Source organism: Saccoglossus kowalevskii, chromosome 6 (assembly GCF_978046115.1).
Source record: "Saccoglossus kowalevskii chromosome 6, keSacKowa6.1, whole genome shotgun sequence".
Taxonomy (NCBI): Eukaryota; Metazoa; Hemichordata; class Enteropneusta; family Harrimaniidae; genus Saccoglossus; species Saccoglossus kowalevskii.
The window spans coordinates 39660708-39679307 of NC_140646.1; the positions used below are offsets into that span (position 1 = coordinate 39660708).

Sequence of the window (18600 nt, forward strand, 5' to 3'; positions counted from 1 at the left end):
GAGCGGACACACGTGTGCAGGCTTTTGACTGGAGGGATTGAAACATCAAAAGTGAGCGGACACACACGTGTGCAGGCTTTTGACTGGAGGGATTGAAACATCAAAAGTGAGCGGACACACACGTGTGTGCAGGCTTTTGACTGGAGGGATTGAAACATCAAAAGTGAGCGGACACACGTGTGCAGGCTTTTGACTGGAGGGATTGAAACATCAAAAGTGAGCGGACACACACGTGTGCAGGCTTTTGACTGGAGGGATTGAAACATCAAAAGTGAGCGGACACACACGTGTGCAGGCTTTTGACTGGAGGGATTGAAACATCAAAAGTGAGCGGACACACACGTGTGTGCAGGCTTTTGACTGGAGGGATTGAAACATCAAAAGTGAGCGGACACACGTGTGCAGGCTTTTGACTGGAGGGATTGAAACATCAAAAGTGAGCGGACACACACGTGTGCAGGCTTTTGACTGTAGGGATTGAAACATCAAAAGTGAGCGGACACACACGTGTGCAGGCTTTTGACTGGAGGGATTGAAACATCAAAAGTGAGCGGACACACACGTGTGTGCAGGCTTTTGACTGGAGGGATTGAAACATCAAAAGTGAGCGGAAACACGTGTGCAGGCTTTTGACTGGAGGGATTGAAACATCAAAAGTGAGCGGACACACACGTGTGCAGGCTTTTGACTGGAGGGATTGAAACATCAAAAGTGAGCGGACACACACGTGTGTGCAGGCTTTTGACTGGAGGGATTGAAACATCAAAAGTGAGCGGACACACGTGTGCAGGCTTTTGACTGGAGGGATTGAAACATCAAAAGTGAGCGGACACACGTGTGCAGGCTTTTGACTGGAGGGATTGAAACATCAAAAGTGAGCGGACACACGTGTGCAGGCTTTTGACTGGAGGGATTGAAACATCAAAAGTGAGCGGACACACACGTGTGCAGGCTTTTGACTGGAGGGATTGAAACATCAAAAGTGAGCGGACACACACGTGGGCAGGCTTTTGACTGGAGGGATTGAAACATCAAAAGTGAGCGGACACACACGTGTGCAGGCTTTTGACTGGAGGGATTGAAACATCAAAAGTGAGTGGACACACACGTGGGCAGGCTTTTGACTGGAGGGATTGAAACATCAAAAGTGAGCGGACATACACGTGTGCAGGCTTTTGACTGGAGGGATTGAAACATCAAAAGTGAGCGGACACACACGTGTGCAGGCTTTTGACTGGAGGGATTGAAACATCAAAAGTGAGCGGACACACACGTGTGCAGGCTTTTGACTGGAGGGATTGAAACATCAAAAGTGAGCGGACACACACGTGTGCAGGCTTTTGACTGGAGGGATTGAAACATCAAAAGTGAGCGGACACACACGTGTGTGCAGGCTTTTGACTGGAGGGATTGAAACATCAAAAGTGAGCGGACACACGTGTGCAGGCTTTTGACTGGAGGGATTGAAACATCAAAAGTGAGCGGACACACGTGTGCAGGCTTTTGACTGGAGGGATTGAAACATCAAAAGTGAGCGGACACACACGTGTGCAGGCTTTTGACTGGAGGGATTGAAACATCAAAAGTGAGCGGACACACACGTGTGTGCAGGCTTTTGACTGGAGGGATTGAAACATCAAAAGTGAGCGGACACACGTGTGCAGGCTTTTGACTGGAGGGATTGAAACATCAAAAGTGAGCGGACACACACGTGTGCAGGCTTTTGACTGGAGGGATTGAAACATCAAAAGTGAGCGGCCACACACGTGTGTGCAGGCTTTTGACTGGAGGGATTGAAACATCAAAAGTGAGCGGACACACGTGTGCAGGCTTTTGACTGGAGGGATTGAAACATCAAAAGTGAGCGGACACACGTGTGCAGGCTTTTGACTGGAGGGATTGAAACATCAAAAGTGAGCGGACACACGTGTGCAGGCTTTTGACTGGAGGGATTGAAACATCAAAAGTGAGCGGACACACACGTGTGCAGGCTTTTGACTGGAGGGATTGAAACATCAAAAGTGAGCGGACACACACGTGGGCAGGCTTTTGACTGGAGGGATTGAAACATCAAAAGTGAGCGGACACACACGTGTGCAGGCTTTTGACTGGAGGGATTGAAACATCAAAAGTGAGTGGACACACACGTGGGCAGGCTTTTGACTGGAGGGATTGAAACATCAAAAGTGAGCGGACATACACGTGTGCAGGCTTTTGACTGGAGGGATTGAAACATCAAAAGTGAGCGGACACACACGTGTGCAGGCTTTTGACTGGAGGGATTGAAACATCAAAAGTGAGCGGACACACACGTGTGCAGGCTTTTGACTGGAGGGATTGAAACATCAAAAGTGAGCGGACACACACGTGTGCAGGCTTTTGACTGGAGGGATTGAAACATCAAAAGTGAGCGGACACACACGTGGGCAGGCTTTTGACTGGAGGGATTGAAACATCAAAAGTGAGCGGACACACACGTGTGCAGGCTTTTGACTGGAGGGATTGAAACATCAAAAGTGAGTGGACACACACGTGGGCAGGCTTTTGACTGGAGGGATTGAAACATCAAAAGTGAGCGGACATACACGTGTGCAAGCTTTTGACTGGAGGGATTGAAACATCAAAAGTGAGCGGACACACGTGTGCAGGCTTTTGACTGGAGGGATTGAAGCATCAAAAGTGAGCGGACACACACGTGTGTGCAGGCTTTTGACTGGAGGGATTGAAACATCAAAAGTGAGCGGACACACACGTGTGTGCAGGCTTTTGACTGGAGGGATTGAAACATCAAAAGTGAGCGGACACACACGTGTGCAGGCTTTTGACTGGAGGGATTGAAACATCAAAAGTGAGCGGACACACACGTGGGCAGGCTTTTGACTGGAGGGATTGAAACATCAAAAGTGAGCGGACACACACGTGTGCAGGCTTTTGACTGGAGGGATTGAAACATCAAAAGTGAGCGGACACACACGTGTGCAGGCTTTTGACTGGAGGGATTGAAACATCAAAAGTGAGCGGACACACACGAGGGCAGGCTTTTGACTGGAGGGATTGAAACATCAAAAGTGAGCGGACACACACGTGTGCAGGCTTTTGACTGGAGGGATTGAAACATCAAAAGTGAGCGGACACACACGTGTGCAGGCTTTTGACTGGAGGGATTGAAACATCAAAAGTGAGCGGACACACACGTGTGCAGACTTTTTAATACATTCATTCACTATCAAACAAAGCAAACAAATATTATAGTTGTCAAAAGTGACTTTATTGGGTTTTTGAATTTGTCCCTGAAATATATTGGTTTTACAAATCAGTTATAATAAATACTGGGATAGGGAGTACCACAAACCAGTGAAAAAAAAAGCTACCATGTGTACTGGACAACTAAAAAATATTAAAAACATCAATGAAAATTCATGAAAAAAGGACATTTTCAAATTTGTGGTCTAATATCAACACAAAAATTGTTTTGTTATAATTATATGCTATATATCACACATCTTTGCATTAAAGCACAAACAAAACCTAGCGAAAAAGCTTTAAATTTTGAATGTATTTTTCTTACTTTTTTTTATTTAAGCAATATACTGTTGTCAGTGGTAAACTTTTTTTTTTTCATTATATAACCTTAACATGAAGGCAGATCTAATAATGTCTGAAATGGAATCTGATTCACCACAATGACAGACTTGGGGGTGAGAAATGAGATAAAAAAGCACATGCAAAGCTATATTCACCTGCGAAAACTACAAAAACAAAATATTTTTAAAGCATCATTTATTTCATACACAAACTATTATTAGCAATATATTCATCGATAACTTGCTCACAACGCAGCTTAGAAAGATAAAAGACTGAGGAAAAACAATAGCACCACTCATTGGTATAGGTAAGGCTTGATCATCATTTAATTTACAAATAGTTGGTTCAATTTTCCCCAACTAGTCAGCTTTATTCAATGTAAATCTACATAGAGGTAATACGTATTGTGTCACTAACAGAAGAAACCCTTAACCATCATGAGATCAATATACATGTACTAGAAGTGCTGCAGCAATAACACAACCAATAATTGGTCGGTTAAAGTGGCAGGGTCGTCACCTGCGCATGCGCAAGGAATTGAGTTCTAAGCTACAATAACACAAGCTAAAAACACAAAGGCTTATGGGTAGATGCTTATTTGTAAACAGTGGTGCACTATGGTCATTTGTACAGGTGATAACTTCCCTTGGTTTAATTTACAACCGTACCATTCATTTCAAAACCTTTAGGAAAAGATATTGTGAACTTTAGATACAGTAATCAACTGAAGGGTTATTTTGTGATCATCGTTGTATATGCAAATGTGTAATTAAAATGAGATACATTACATACAAGTAAATCAGAGATTAAAAATCAATTTAAATTAGCCTACCAGTAATAACAAGATCATGTTCTGCGGGTTTGGCCCCACCCATCTCCACAATAGTGTTGACTTGCAGCTTTCGTTTCTGCAGTCAGAGTGTGATCGTCACATTGATTGACTAATCATGCAACTAATCTGAATATGCTAATTTTCCAAATAAAAGATATTAATTTCATAGCAAGTTCATACTATTGTAGGTATAACCCGTGGAACATAATCTGATTTTCAGGCTAAATTTCAATGTACTTTTTTCATACTACAGTCGCCATGAAGAACCATTATTGTCTCATGTTATGTTCAATGTGTCCCGTAGCGACATGTAAAATGTATCATTTACACAATATTCACACACTGTGCAACAACCATGGCTATTTATCATTGCTTGTTGACACCATTTTTTCCCCATGCTCAGCAATCTGAGAAATGGCTGAGAACACGTAAAAAAAAAAATCCAAGACATTAACGACCCCAGTTAACAATAAATTCAAAGTCTATTAGGATGTAGTGCTGTCATGCAGGATTTAACAACTTCCACCAATAGTTTGAAAGAGGCAACAAATATGTGTGTGAATCCTACAATGTCAGAAATATGGCTCTGGAACAGCAATTCTGAAAGCAAAATGTTCAGCAGTGAGTTTTTTTGAATCAGATCCCTAACATGCACCAACGTCAATCCATACATAAGCGCCCAACAGTGGAAATGTATGATTTTGGAGCACATGTATAGCACTAAAATGACCACAATTCTGCCATCTTGGTGTGTAAGCCAGATTGTATGTCTGTGCCAAGAGTAAATGAAATCAGTGAAAGTTACAAGTGCAGTTCACGAGTCCCCATTTTGTGACCTGACAGAGACTAATATAAATTATATCTTTGTGAGTTGGCAAGTGACCAAAAAATACCATATTAGCTCTATTAGTAACACATGCACCTCGATGGTCATAATAGGTCCAGTATGAGATGCAATTCTAATAGAGAAAGTATAGCTAACAAAGTAAGAGACAAATTTCAGTGTTGAAATTCATACACTGACACTGTTCTTGTCGAAGAAAACATAAATTAGTGAAATTACATACATGGTAATTTTATTGAATTCAATTGGGTATCAGCTGACAATGGATTAGTTTCTTTGGTGTGGGTTAGTAGTCATGTTTTATAAGCTACACTCTAAGTAGAGGGAGAGCGAGGAGGACCAAGAAAGTATGCATTGTTGACTTCCATCACAGGCCATATTATATGGCTCTGTATGGGCACTGTTTGACTCAGAGTGCAAAAATCTGGGCAAAAAGCATGCAACAAGGCTCAGAAGTATTAGGACAATAAGTGTGACTTTAAGAGATTCGTTGGGAGAAAGAAGGCCCATGTCATGAGTCAAGTTGTATACAAATGACTAATTATGCAATCCACATAACTCAATTACTGGTACATCAATTTTAACATTAAAAGTGAACCTGCTGCAGTATGCATAGATTCAGAATGGGTGTGAATCTGAAAAGCCATCTGTTAATTTAATAAATTAATTGATGAATTATTCAGTTTTCTACTTTGCTGTGCCAATGAAAAGAGTGCAATACCATTATAGAACTGCCAAGCTAGATTGCAAGCTTTGATGTATTACTGGGTTATGAAATACAACCTGATCAACCATGAACTAGTCAGCCATTTTGAATCCGATCTAAAAAATAAAATAACGTGCCTCAGGGACCCGTAATGTCTAATGTATGTACCAAGTTTGAACAAAATCCATCCATAAATGCCAGAAATGCTTGATATTTGATGATTTTTTAGCACAAAAATGGCCACCATTCAGCCATTTTTAATAGGATCGTCAAACCAATATATCTGTATATTTATGACATGATGTATAATGAATATTTTAAATTTGAACATAATCAGTCACAGCAAGTCAAAGATATGGCACTAGAACCACATTTATTAAAACAAAATGGTCGCCAGTTGGCCATTTTGAATCTTATCTGAAAACAAAATGATGTGCATCAAGGTCCTATAATGTCTAACGTATATACCAAGTTTGAACAAAATCCACCTGTAAACAGCCGAGAAATGCTTGATTTTGATGATTTTTAGAACAAAAATAGCCGCCATTCGTTCATCTTGAATCAGATCGTGAAACAAATTGATGTGCATAAGTATAATATCATGTATGATGTATGTGTGAAGTTTGATTGTGATTGGTCTAGACATTTCTAAGATGCAGGTCCGGACGCACACACGCACAGAAGTCAAAACACAAGTCCCTGTTTTCGGACTGCGTCCGAACTGGGACTAATAATCACCAAAAAAATCATGGCATGGAAACAAATTTGCTATTAGTAACACTACACTTCTTTAAGATCAAATATGGCCATGGTGCTGATAATCCAGGTTATGGGTAAGGGATTGGAATTGTCACTGTGGTAAAATGAGATTATCCATGGCCATGCCACCAAAGCCATACAGTGATACTGAGCAATTGTCTGTATGAAACAAAAATAATGTCATCAACGTGTCAATGGTGATATCAGAAAAAACAAATTGTTAGTAGAATCAGTTCCAACAGTTTGGTTGTGCATTTTGTGCTTATTGTAAACAAACTGCAAGAATTGTGCTACGCAGTATTAAATATACATGAAACAAAAAAACCAAGAGAAATACTCAGTTTTTATAATGGAATATGTCTGAAGAGTGATCAATTACACAGCCAATGCTCTCAGCAATTTTTTTTAAAAAATCAGTCATGGTTGCCTATGGTTATATTATAAAAAAAAAAAAAAACACTGATGGCAACAGGAAATTTTGGGTTATACATAAATAATTTAATTAATAAGTTTCAGGCAGAGTGGGACTGTTAATCATAAAAATATTAGCAAAGCTCTTAAAAGAATTTATCACCTAGACAAAGTATGCGTATTGATCGAAAATGTGCATGAATGTGATTCTTGCAAACTACAGGTAGACAAACTATTATAGTAATCTTATCATCGCATCGCATCAAATAACTGCTCTTGCTTGACATTAAATTTTTTTTTAAATTGTACAATATAGGTTCATCACATTTCAGATTGTGTAATCCAGAAAACATATCCTGGAAATGATATTACAGAGAACAAAATATGATGTTTCTTGAAAACATACAAAAATTGTAATCACTCGAGTATTCAAACGTGATATCAAAAAATCAACATCAAGTTCAAATTCCAAAAGTATATCATCAGACAAAGTTGAATACATTTTCAACAAAAAAATACATGCCCCAGCAACAGGTAAAGGATAACACAGTCAGCTCTGAACCAGGAATTGAAATAACAGCCATATCCTTTGCACAGGCTCACATCAGTCTTGTTCCTTTGAAAGTGGTACAACTTGTGTCTTCTCTCATCCTCATTCACAATGTTCACAATTATTACACTACAACAGATAGGAGACCACTATGCTTGTGTTTTCAGATTCCATGTTCCAAACATGGAACACAACAAACAAACATAAACAAATCTTTCTGTTTTCAAGCCAATAATGCTGAACATTGGAAGTCTCATACCCTGGTGTAACTTTGTTGATGTGGGAAAATGTTCTTCTAGTGGTGACAATGTTAATAACTCTGCTCTGTTGACAGTCAACAGCAGAGGTAAAAATTGCATTATGTACAAATTCTAGTTTCAGTGTGTGTTGCATTACAAAAGATGCTGCCAATGTGGTGCCAACAACACTTTATACAGAATCATCTTTACTAGCATATTCACGAAACACAAAACAATATATGTGAGGGATATACTATGATAGTTTGTCACAACATGCATGATTAATCAGAGCTCATGACCCTTATAGCTAATCACACAAGCATTGCAATTTGATATTCAGTGTCAATGTAGGTAGTCTTCAACGCTGGCGAAGGCACATGATCCTAACCCAACTTTAGACATTAATTTCACACATGATATAGCTTGTCCCAGTGCTAATTCCAATGGTGGCTGTCTTGGAAGATTATGAGATTCTGTGAAGATGAAATAACAGGGGATATAAACGGATTAGTAAACAAACAAACACAAAATGTGTTTATGGTCAAAACACAAGCCTAATTTTAATGATCAAATAGACAACAAATGTTTGAATTTAAAGATGCACTCCTAATAGAGAAAAAAGTAACTTGCATTTTTGCAATAACAAATGCACAAAATTATAAGGGAACGAGGCTTGTAATAAATAAAACCACCGAAGAGAAGCACTACTTTAAAACTATACATGATGCATGACAAAACTTAGGTTAGTATTATAACCCTGCATAAATGAGTGTTAAACGATAACTGCTGTAACTGAGTAAGGGGAGTTCTCTGGTATCATACTGAGATAGAAAATACAAGGCTCCCAAATGCCAAAAGAGACAGAGACATGGGAATGAGGGGTAAAGATATTTACAGAAAACATCACTGTTTTAATTGCCAAGTAACAAAAAAAAGTTTGTCAGAAATACCCCAAGGTAAAACTCATCGAGCTCCTCCCAACTGGAAACCATGTGTTGAAAATTGGTCAGAATCATGCAAAAACAAACCAAGCATAGTGCAAGAACAAAAAAATCTTAGAAAGAATTTCCATTTATACCAAACTACTAAGGACTATTGGGCGCATACACAGTAGAAATGGGTAATATGCCGACTGATACACCTCTGCTTTGCAAGCACCAAATTTAATTTGAATCTTTTTATTTCAGAAAGTGGTTGAATTTATGCAACCAGAAACTAATCAGGTCTGTGTACATCTCAAAGCATGTATGTACCAAGTTTCAATGAAATCTAAGGTCAGTTTTGAGATACCAGTAGAACAGACACACACAATGACTTCCACACTGGAGTAAAAAAACTCTTTGTTTATGTTATATGCAGTAATCCTAAGATGCTTAAACTTACCTAGAATAGAACTATTGAGGGCAGCACATATTGGTTCTCTCTGAACTTGATCTAATTGAAAACCTACTGGACTGGACCAAGGATCAGAATAGGCTAATAGACTAAATGCATCCTGTAAGATAAACAAAGATAACAGCTTTACTCTGCATGCATGGTAGAAAACGATCAAAACATGATACTGTGACAGGCAAATGATGATGGTTGCTGTCCTTTATTGTACACATTGAAACATGTTTACTTAATTTTAAGATTAAATACTACACATTTCTACACAGGTAAGTTAAACCCAAATAGATGCTTCTATTGTGTGCTTAGCAAACAAAAAAACAAAACAAGAAGTCGAAAATATCACTTTCTATCAAAAATGACCAAAATATTCACCAAAATTAGAGAATTGAAGATATCATCACGAAATGAACAAATCTGAGAAAGGTCTACATGTAGTATCTATATGTGTAATATCAAAGCAATTGAACTTTTGGTTTTTAACAAGAAGTTGAAAATATCACTTTTTACCAAAAATTACAAAAATATTCACCAAAATTAGAGAATTGAAGACATCATCACAAAATGAACAAATCTGAGAGAGGTCCACATGTAGTACCTATATATGTAATATCAAAGCAATCGGACTTGTGGTTTTTAACAAGAAGTCGAAAATATCACTTTTTACCAAAAATTACAAAAAATATTCACCAAAATTAGAGAATTGAAGACATCATCACAAAATGAACAAATCTGAGAAAGGTCCACATGTAGTACCTATATATGTAATATCAAAGCAATTGCACTTGCATTTTTTAACAAGAAGTCGAAAATATCACTTTTTACCAAAAATGACAAAATATTCACCAAAATTAGAGAATTGAAGATATCAACATGAAATGAACAAACCTAAGAGAGGTCTACCCAAGGTACATATACACCAAGTATCAAAGCATTCAGGCTTGTAGTTTTCAAGAAGAAGTCGAAAAAGTAAAACATTGACACGAACGACGACGACGACGGACAATCACTCATATGATAAGCTCCGCTCGACAAAGTCGACAGCGGAGCTAAAAAACTGAATACATATCCATGTAAAATTTGAGAAGAAAAAACAAACAAATTTGAACGTGTACATTCATCCAGTCCAGAGTCTTGATGACTATACACTTGGGAAACTATTCACTGACCTGCAGCATCTTCTTGTTCGATTCATTCTTTCCATGTTTTCTTTTTAATTGAACACTCATTGCCTGTAATTCTCTACCAAATTGCAACATGTGTTTTATGGCTACGGGACTGCCACCACACAACTGTCGTCTACTTGTACTAGGTTCATGTTCTGAAGAGAAAAGCCAGTTTAATTAATGGTTTTTCTCTGCTAGTTATTTTGACCTGCCATTTGACTTTGTGGCACATGAAACTGTAGTAGTTTTGACCTGCACTTGACTTTGTGGCACATGAATCTCTGCTAGTGATTTTCACCTGCCATTTGACTTTGTGACACATGAATTTCTCCTTGTGGTTTTGACGATCCATTTGACTTTGTGGCACATGAATCTCTGCTAGTGGTTTAGACCTGCCATTTGACTTTGTGGCACATGAATCTCTGCTAGAGGTTTGGACCTGCCATTTGACTTTGTGACACATGAATTTCTCCTTGTGGTTTTGACCTGCCTTTTGACTTTGTGGCACATGAATCTCTGCTAGTGAATTTGACCTGCCATTTGAATTTGTGGCACATGAATCTCTGCTAGTGGTTTTGACGATCCATTTGACTTTGTGGCACATAAATCTCTGCTAGTGATTTCGACCTGCCATTTGACTTTGTGGCACATGAATCTCTGCTAGTGGTTTAGACCTGCCATTTGACTTTGTGGCACATAAATCTCTGCTAGTGGTTTTGACGATCCATTTGACTTTGTGGCACATGAATCTCTGCTAGTGGGGTAGACCTGCCATTTGACTTTGTGGCACATAAATCTCTGCTAGTGATTTTGACCTGCCATTTGACTTTGTGGCACATGAATCTCTGCTAGTGGTTTGGACCTGCCATTTGACTTTGTGGCACATGAATCTCTGCTAGTGATTTTGACCTGCCTTTTGACTTTATAGCACATGAATCTCTGCTAGTGGTTTGGACCTGCCATTTGACTTTGTGGCACATAAAACTCTGCTAGTGATTTTGACCTGCCTTTTGACTTTATAGCACATGAATCTCTGCTAGTGGGTTTGACCTGCCATTTGACTTTGTGGCACATAAATCTCTGCTAGTGATTTTGACCTGCCTTTTGACTTTATAGCACATGAATCTCTGCTAGTGGTTTGGACCTGCCATTTGACTTTGTGGTACATGAATCTCTGCTAGTGATTTTGACCTGCCATTTGACTTTGTGGCACATGAATCTCTGCTAGTGATTTTGACCTGCCATTTGACTTTGTGGCACATGAATCTCTGCTAGTGATTTTGACCTGCCATTTGACTTTGTGGCACATAAATCTCTGCTAAGAGTTTTGACCTGCCATTTGACTTTGTGGTACATGAATCTCTGCTAGTGATTTTGACCTGCCATTTGACTTTGTGGCACATAAATCTCTGCTAAGAGTTTTGACCTGCCATTTGACTTTGTGGCAGACGAATCTCTGCTAGTGATTTTGACCTGCCATTTGACTTTGTGGCACATGAATCTCTGCTAGTGATTTGGACTAGCCATTTGACTTTGTGGCACATGAATCTCTGCTCGTGGTTTGGACATACCATTTGACTTTGTGGCACATGAATCTCTGCTAGTGGTTTGGACCTGCCATTTGACTTTGTGGCACATGAATCTCTGCTAGTGATTTTGACCTGCCATTTGACTTTGTGGCACATGAATCTCTGCTAGTGATTTTGACCTGCCATTTGACTTTGTGGCACATGAATCTCTGCTAGTGGTTTGGACCTGCCATTTGACTTTGTGGCACATGAATCTCTGATAGTAGTTTTGACCTGCCATTTGACTTTGTGGCACATGAATCTCTGCTAGTGGTTTTGACGTGCCATTTGACTTTGTGGCACATGAATCTCTGCTCGTGGTTTGGACCTGCCATTTGACTTTGTGGCACATGAATCTCTGCTAGTGGTTTTGACGTGCCATTTGACTTTGTGGCACATGAATCTCTGATAGTAGTTTTGACCTGCCATTTGACTTTGTGGCACATGAATCTCTGCCAGTAGTTTTTAAAACCTGCCATTTGACTTTGTAGCGCATAAAACTCTACTAGTGATTTTGAACTGTCATTTGACTTTGTGGCACATGAATCTCTGATAGTAGTTTTGACGTGCCATTTGACTTTGTGGCACATGAATCTCTGATAGTAGTTTTGACGTGCCATTGGACTGTGGCACATGAATCTCTGCCAGTAGTTTTTAAAACCTGCCATTTGACTTTGTAGCACATAAAACTCTACTAGTGATTTTGAACTGTCATTTGACTTTGTGGCACATAAATCTCTGCTAGTGGTTTTGACGTGCCATTTGACTTTGTGGCACATGAATCTCTGATAGTAGTTTTGACCTGCCATTTGACTTTGTGGCACATAAATCTCTGCTAGTGGTTTTGATCTGCCTTTTAACTGTGTGACACATGAATCTCTCCTTGTGGTTTTGACATGCAATTTGACTTTGTGACACTTGAATCTTTGCTAATGGTTTTGACGTGCCATTTAACTTTGTGGCACATGAATCTCTGATAGTAGTTTTGACGTGCCATTTGACTGTGGCACATGAATCTCTGCCAGTAGTTTTTAAAACCTGCCATTTGACTTTGTAGCACATAAAACTCTACTAGTGATTTTGAACTGTCATTTGACTTTGTGGCACATGAATCTCTGCTAGTGGTTTTGACCTGCCTTTTAACTTTGTGACACTTGAATCTTTGCTAATGGTTTTGACGTGCCATTTAACTTTGTGGCACATGAATCTCTGCTAGTGGTTTTGACGTGCCATTTGACTTTGTGACACATGAATCTCTGATAGTAGTTTTGACCTGCCATTTGACTTTGTGGCACATAAATCTCTGCTAGTGGTTTTGATCTGCCTTTTAACTGTGTGACACATGAATCTCTCCTTGTGGTTTTGACATGCAATTTGACTTTGTGACACTTGAATCTTTGCTAATGGTTTTGACGTGCCATTTAACTTTGTGGCACATGAATCTCTGCTAGTGATTTTGACCTGCCATTTGACTTTGTGGCACATAAATCTCTGCTAGTGATTTTGACCTGCCATTTGACTTTGTGGCACATGAATCTCTGCTAGTGATTTTGACCTGCCATTTGACTTTGTGGCACATAAATCTCTGCTAAGAGTTTTGACCTGCCATTTGACTTTGTGGCAGACGAATCTCTGCTAGTGATTTTGACCTGCCATTTGACTTTGTGGCACATGAATCTCTGCTAGTGATTTGGACCAGCCATTTGACTTTGTGGCACATGAATCTCTGCTCGTGGTTTGGACATACCATTTGACTTTGTGGCACATGAATCTCTGCTTGTGGTTTGGACCTGCCATTTGACTTTGTGGCACATAAATCTCTGCTAGTGATTTTGACCTGCCATTTGACTTTGTGGCACATGAATCTCTGCTAGTGATTTTGACCTGCCATTTGACTTTGTGGCACATGAATCTCTGCTAGTGGTTTGGACCTGCCATTTGACTTTGTGGCACATGAATCTCTGATAGTAGTTTTGACCTGCCATTTGACTTTGTGGCACATGAATCTCTGCTAGTGGTTTTGACGTGCCATTTGACTTTGTGGCACATGAATCTCTGCTCGTGGTTTGGACCTGCCATTTGACTTTGTGGCACATGAATCTCTGCTAGTGGTTTTGACGTGCCATTTGACTTTGTGGCACATGAATCTCTGATAGTAGTTTTGACCTGCCATTTGACTTTGTGGCACATGAATCTCTGCCAGTAGTTTTTAAAACCTGCCATTTGACTTTGTAGCACATAAAACTCTACTAGTGATTTTGAACTGTCATTTGACTTTGTGGCACATGAATCTCTGATAGTAGTTTTGACGTGCCATTTGACTTTGTGGCACATGAATCTCTGACAGTAGTTTTGACGTGCCATTGGACTGTGGCACATGAATCTCTGCCAGTAGTTTTTAAAACCTGCCATTTGACTTTGTAGCACATAAAACTCTACTAGTGATTTTGAACTGTCATTTGACTTTGTGGCACATAAATCTCTGCTAGTGGTTTTGACGTGCCATTTGACTTTGTGGCACATGAATCTCTGATAGTAGTTTTGACCTGCCATTTGACTTTGTGGCACATAAATCTCTGCTAGTGGTTTTGATCTGCCTTTTAACTGTGTGACACATGAATCTCTCCTTGTGGTTTTGACATGCAATTTGACTTTGTGACACTTGAATCTTTGCTAATGGTTTTGACGTGCCATTTAACTTTGTGGCACATGAATCTCTGCTAGTGGTTTTGACGTGCCATTTGACTTTGTGGCACATGAATCTCTGCCAGTAGTTTTTAAAACCTGCCATTTGACTTTGTAGCACATAAAACTCTACTAGTGATTTTGAACTGTCATTTGACTTTGTGGCACATGAATCTCTGATAGTAGTTTTGACGTGCCATTTGACTGTGGCACATGAATCTCTGCCAGTAGTTTTTAAAACCTGCCATTTGACTTTGTAGCACATAAAACTCTACTAGTGATTTTGAACTGTCATTTGACTTTGTGGCACATGAATCTCTGCTAGTGGTTTTGACCTGCCTTTTAACTTTGTGGCACATGAATCTCTGCTAGTGGTTTTGACGTGCCATTTGACTTTGTGGCACATGAATCTCTGCCAGTAGTTTTTAAAACCTGCCATTTGACTTTGTAGCACATAAAACTCTACTAGTGATTTTGAACTGTCATTTGACTTTGTGGCACATGAATCTCTGATAGTAGTTTTGACGTGCCATTTGACTTTGTGGCACATGAATCTCTGATAGTAGTTTTGACGTGCCATTTGACTGTGGCACATGAATCTCTGCCAGTAGTTTTTAAAACCTGCCATTTGACTTTGTAGCACATAAAACTCTACTAGTGATTTTGAACTGTCATTTGACTTTGTGGCACATAAATCTCTGCTAGTGGTTTTGACGTGCCATTTGACTTTGTGACACTTGAATCTTTGCTAATGGTTTTGACGTGCCATTTAACTTTGTGGCACATGAATCTCTGCCAGTAGTTTTTAAAACCTGCCATTTGACTTTGTAGCACATAAAACTCTACTAGTGATTTTGAACTGTCATTTGACTTTGTGACACATGAATCTCTGCTAGTGGTTTTGAACTGCCATTTGACTTTGTGGCACATGAATCTCTGCTAGTGGTTTTGAACTGCCATTTGACTTTGTGGCACCTAAATCTCTGCTAGTGGTTTTGACCTGCAAGTTGACTCAGTGGCATACAAACTCGGCCACATGCAAGTAGCAAGGTAACCCCCTAAATATTACAGCATAATTGTATACCTGTGTATTGAGTGTCCATTTCTTCATCTTCCAGGTAGCTACCGTTCATATTATAATGCGTTGATCCATTACTAACAGATTTATGTATATGTATACTGTTCTCATCCTGACATTCAATGTCCATATCATCCTCTTCATCATCGTTAATTACCCTACTTTTACTACTACTAGTGGGTGCTCCATTCATTATATGTGCACTGTTTGTCACATTCATTTCCACTGTACTGCTATTCATTTCATTATGAGTTGATTTATTGCTGATAATACTTGAACTTGATGAGCTACTACTTCCTATACTCTCATGTCGAGGTGATGGTTTATGTAATAAAGTAGATGATGATAAACTATGGTTTGGACTCAGTGATTGAGGATTACACCAATTCATGCTGGCTTTAACACTTTTACTTAGTAGACTTTTAACTTCACTGTCCGTTCCGTTAACCATTTCTATAAACTGTCGTACTTTTAGCATAAAAAGTAAATTACTATTGCGTTCTAGCAATCCTGGATACAGCTTTTTAGTGGTTTCTATAGCTTCTCCCATTCTGCCTGCAAGAACTAGTTTCTGTATTCCTGTAATGAAAACACAGAGAGAGGTTTCACCAGATGTGAAGATAGGCAGTCAAATAGTTCTATATAATCATTTTAAGCACCACTCTGCTGGGATTGCACAAGTGTATAAAGGAACATAGTTGAACTCTGGAAACCTTGCCCTTTGTTATATAATATTATTTCCTTTACCATAGTTTGTTTTAATAGGAATATACATTCTCATAATTAGTTTTGAATACAAACAAGTTTTAGGATTGAAACAGCAGTGGGAAAGCAGTCTACCGAATGTCCTCAATTGATGTAAATATCTTACAAAAACATTGGTGCCCAATTTGTTTAATTATTTTAAGGGACATAATTTCCAGCTTTATTTAAAGTAATTCAGATATTTTAGTATAAAAACAAATGCCTCATCTCATCTGCTGCATTTAGACATGCAAGATAACAGAAAATCTTAGCTGGCTTTTGCCCAAGTATTTTGTACAGGCATCTATGAAAAATTAATGATTTACTGAGACAAATATGAACTGCCTTATTATATTCATTGTGTGAAAACTAGTAAAAAAACGCCCTCTAGGAATAGCTATCATGTTGCAAGCTCTGCTTTGTATGCAAATCAACTCAAATAGGTAGTTGGTGTCCAGTGGAGATAGAAGTCAACAGTACTGATGTCTCTTCAGAATCTACATCTTCAAACATTGCCATCTTTGTTTTTGAAATGCGTTTTTAAATTATAGTATTATAAAAGATCTATAATTCTGTTCTAATAGCTGAAAAAAATTTCTGTGATTTTTGATTTTCAAAATTTATATACTTCAACAAAAAAATGTTTTGTCAAATGAACTGTACATAATACATAATTTTGAATACAAATTTTCCTTTCAAAATGTGGATGCAACTTTTTGCTTTTTATGTATGTTTGCATTGTTTTTGTTTTGATAACTTTGGACTAAACAGATTTTCTATTGGATTCAGATCTTGATCAAAAGTTTGGCACCAAACTCATAAGAGTGCTTATATCGACTATCTGACATCTTGTTTTCTGTTAAGATTTTATTGGTAGGTTTGCAAATGTGTATCAGACTGTGCAACAACTCTCTCCATGATTTGGCATTGAAACGCCAGTCTAGTATTCCCATGGTACAGTCAAAACTGTCTATAAAGGACAGTCAGTGGACTGAGCCAAACTGTCCTTTATAGACAGGTGGTCTTTATATGGAGGTGGCCTAATTTATTCATTTAATCATGAATATTAATTAGGACCGGAATTTTAAGGGAGATCATAAGCAATACATAAAAACAAACCTACAATGAATAGGTCTTTTTTAATAAAAGTCACTCATTTTCATCTAGATAATTACAGGTTTACTTTTTTACTAATAATTATATCATGTAAATTCACTGAAGCCAAGTGATTCTGCCCATGGATTCATTGTGTATTTAATGCATAAGAACGATTGTCAACGATTGGCCGCATTGGCGTTTCAGCTCGGACTTTCACACTCTCGCCAAGCAGTCTTATTCCCTAGTCTCTTACACATATTCCATTACAGGCGGTAATCAGTCCCATCGTTAGTATTGTCGATTGTACACTGTGACAAAATGCACAGGCAAAGTTGCCGTGATTGAAAAAACAAACAAGCATTAAAAATGAAGAAGCATTGGTAATAAACAAAATTGACCAAACTCATAACGATTGCTCCAACTCTCGGTGTTGAATCAGAAAGTCAAACGAACCGGAAATGAAACACGGTGATCGTACACGCAATTTTACAGTTATTTGTTGCAAGCATCGACGTGTCAAAATTGCCCAAACGAATTTTCTCGATTGCAAAATATTGATATTACCGTTTATAAAAAAGAGGATCAAAATAGAAAAAACATCTTTCGTTGAGAATAACCCCGAGATGACCCCTCAGTAACAATATGTTTTGCCCATGCGCTAGCTTCATTAGCATAATTTATAACGATCAACAACAAACAACATGGCGGCCAAAATAGGTCGGATTTTGCAATCCCGCGATGAAAACGAAATAAACGAATGTTTTATTATTTTGATTGGATATTTCATGTCGACAAGGTAAATAAAACATCTCTCATTTAATAAAACTGGTTCATTTTTTTTTGTTTTCGAGACTGGGGGAATTTGCTCTTCATGTGCGAGACAGTCCACAGAAGTGCCGCTGGCCGGCTGGGGATCGATAGTATACTGGGGGTAGTACCGATCGGA

General features: G+C 38.7%; 1 protein-coding gene across 2 annotated transcripts in view; it reads right to left on the reverse strand.

Moving 5' to 3' along the window:
• Nucleotides 1-3246: 3246 nt before the first annotated feature.
• LOC100375290 (ran-binding protein 9) overlaps nucleotides 3247-18600 on the reverse strand; it is a 32855-nt gene continuing 17501 nt past the window's right edge. For both annotated transcript variants that reach the window (XM_085500528.1, XM_002739254.4), the window contains 4 exons: nucleotides 15819-16391; nucleotides 10485-10636; nucleotides 9310-9421; nucleotides 3247-8399 (listed from right to left, as the gene is read on the reverse strand). In XM_085500528.1, the coding sequence (XP_085356654.1) occupies nucleotides 8269-8399; nucleotides 9310-9421; nucleotides 10485-10636; nucleotides 15819-16391 (968 nt within the window). In that variant the 3' untranslated portion in view covers nucleotides 3247-8268. The remainder of the gene's footprint in view (nucleotides 8400-9309; nucleotides 9422-10484; nucleotides 10637-15818; nucleotides 16392-18600) is intronic.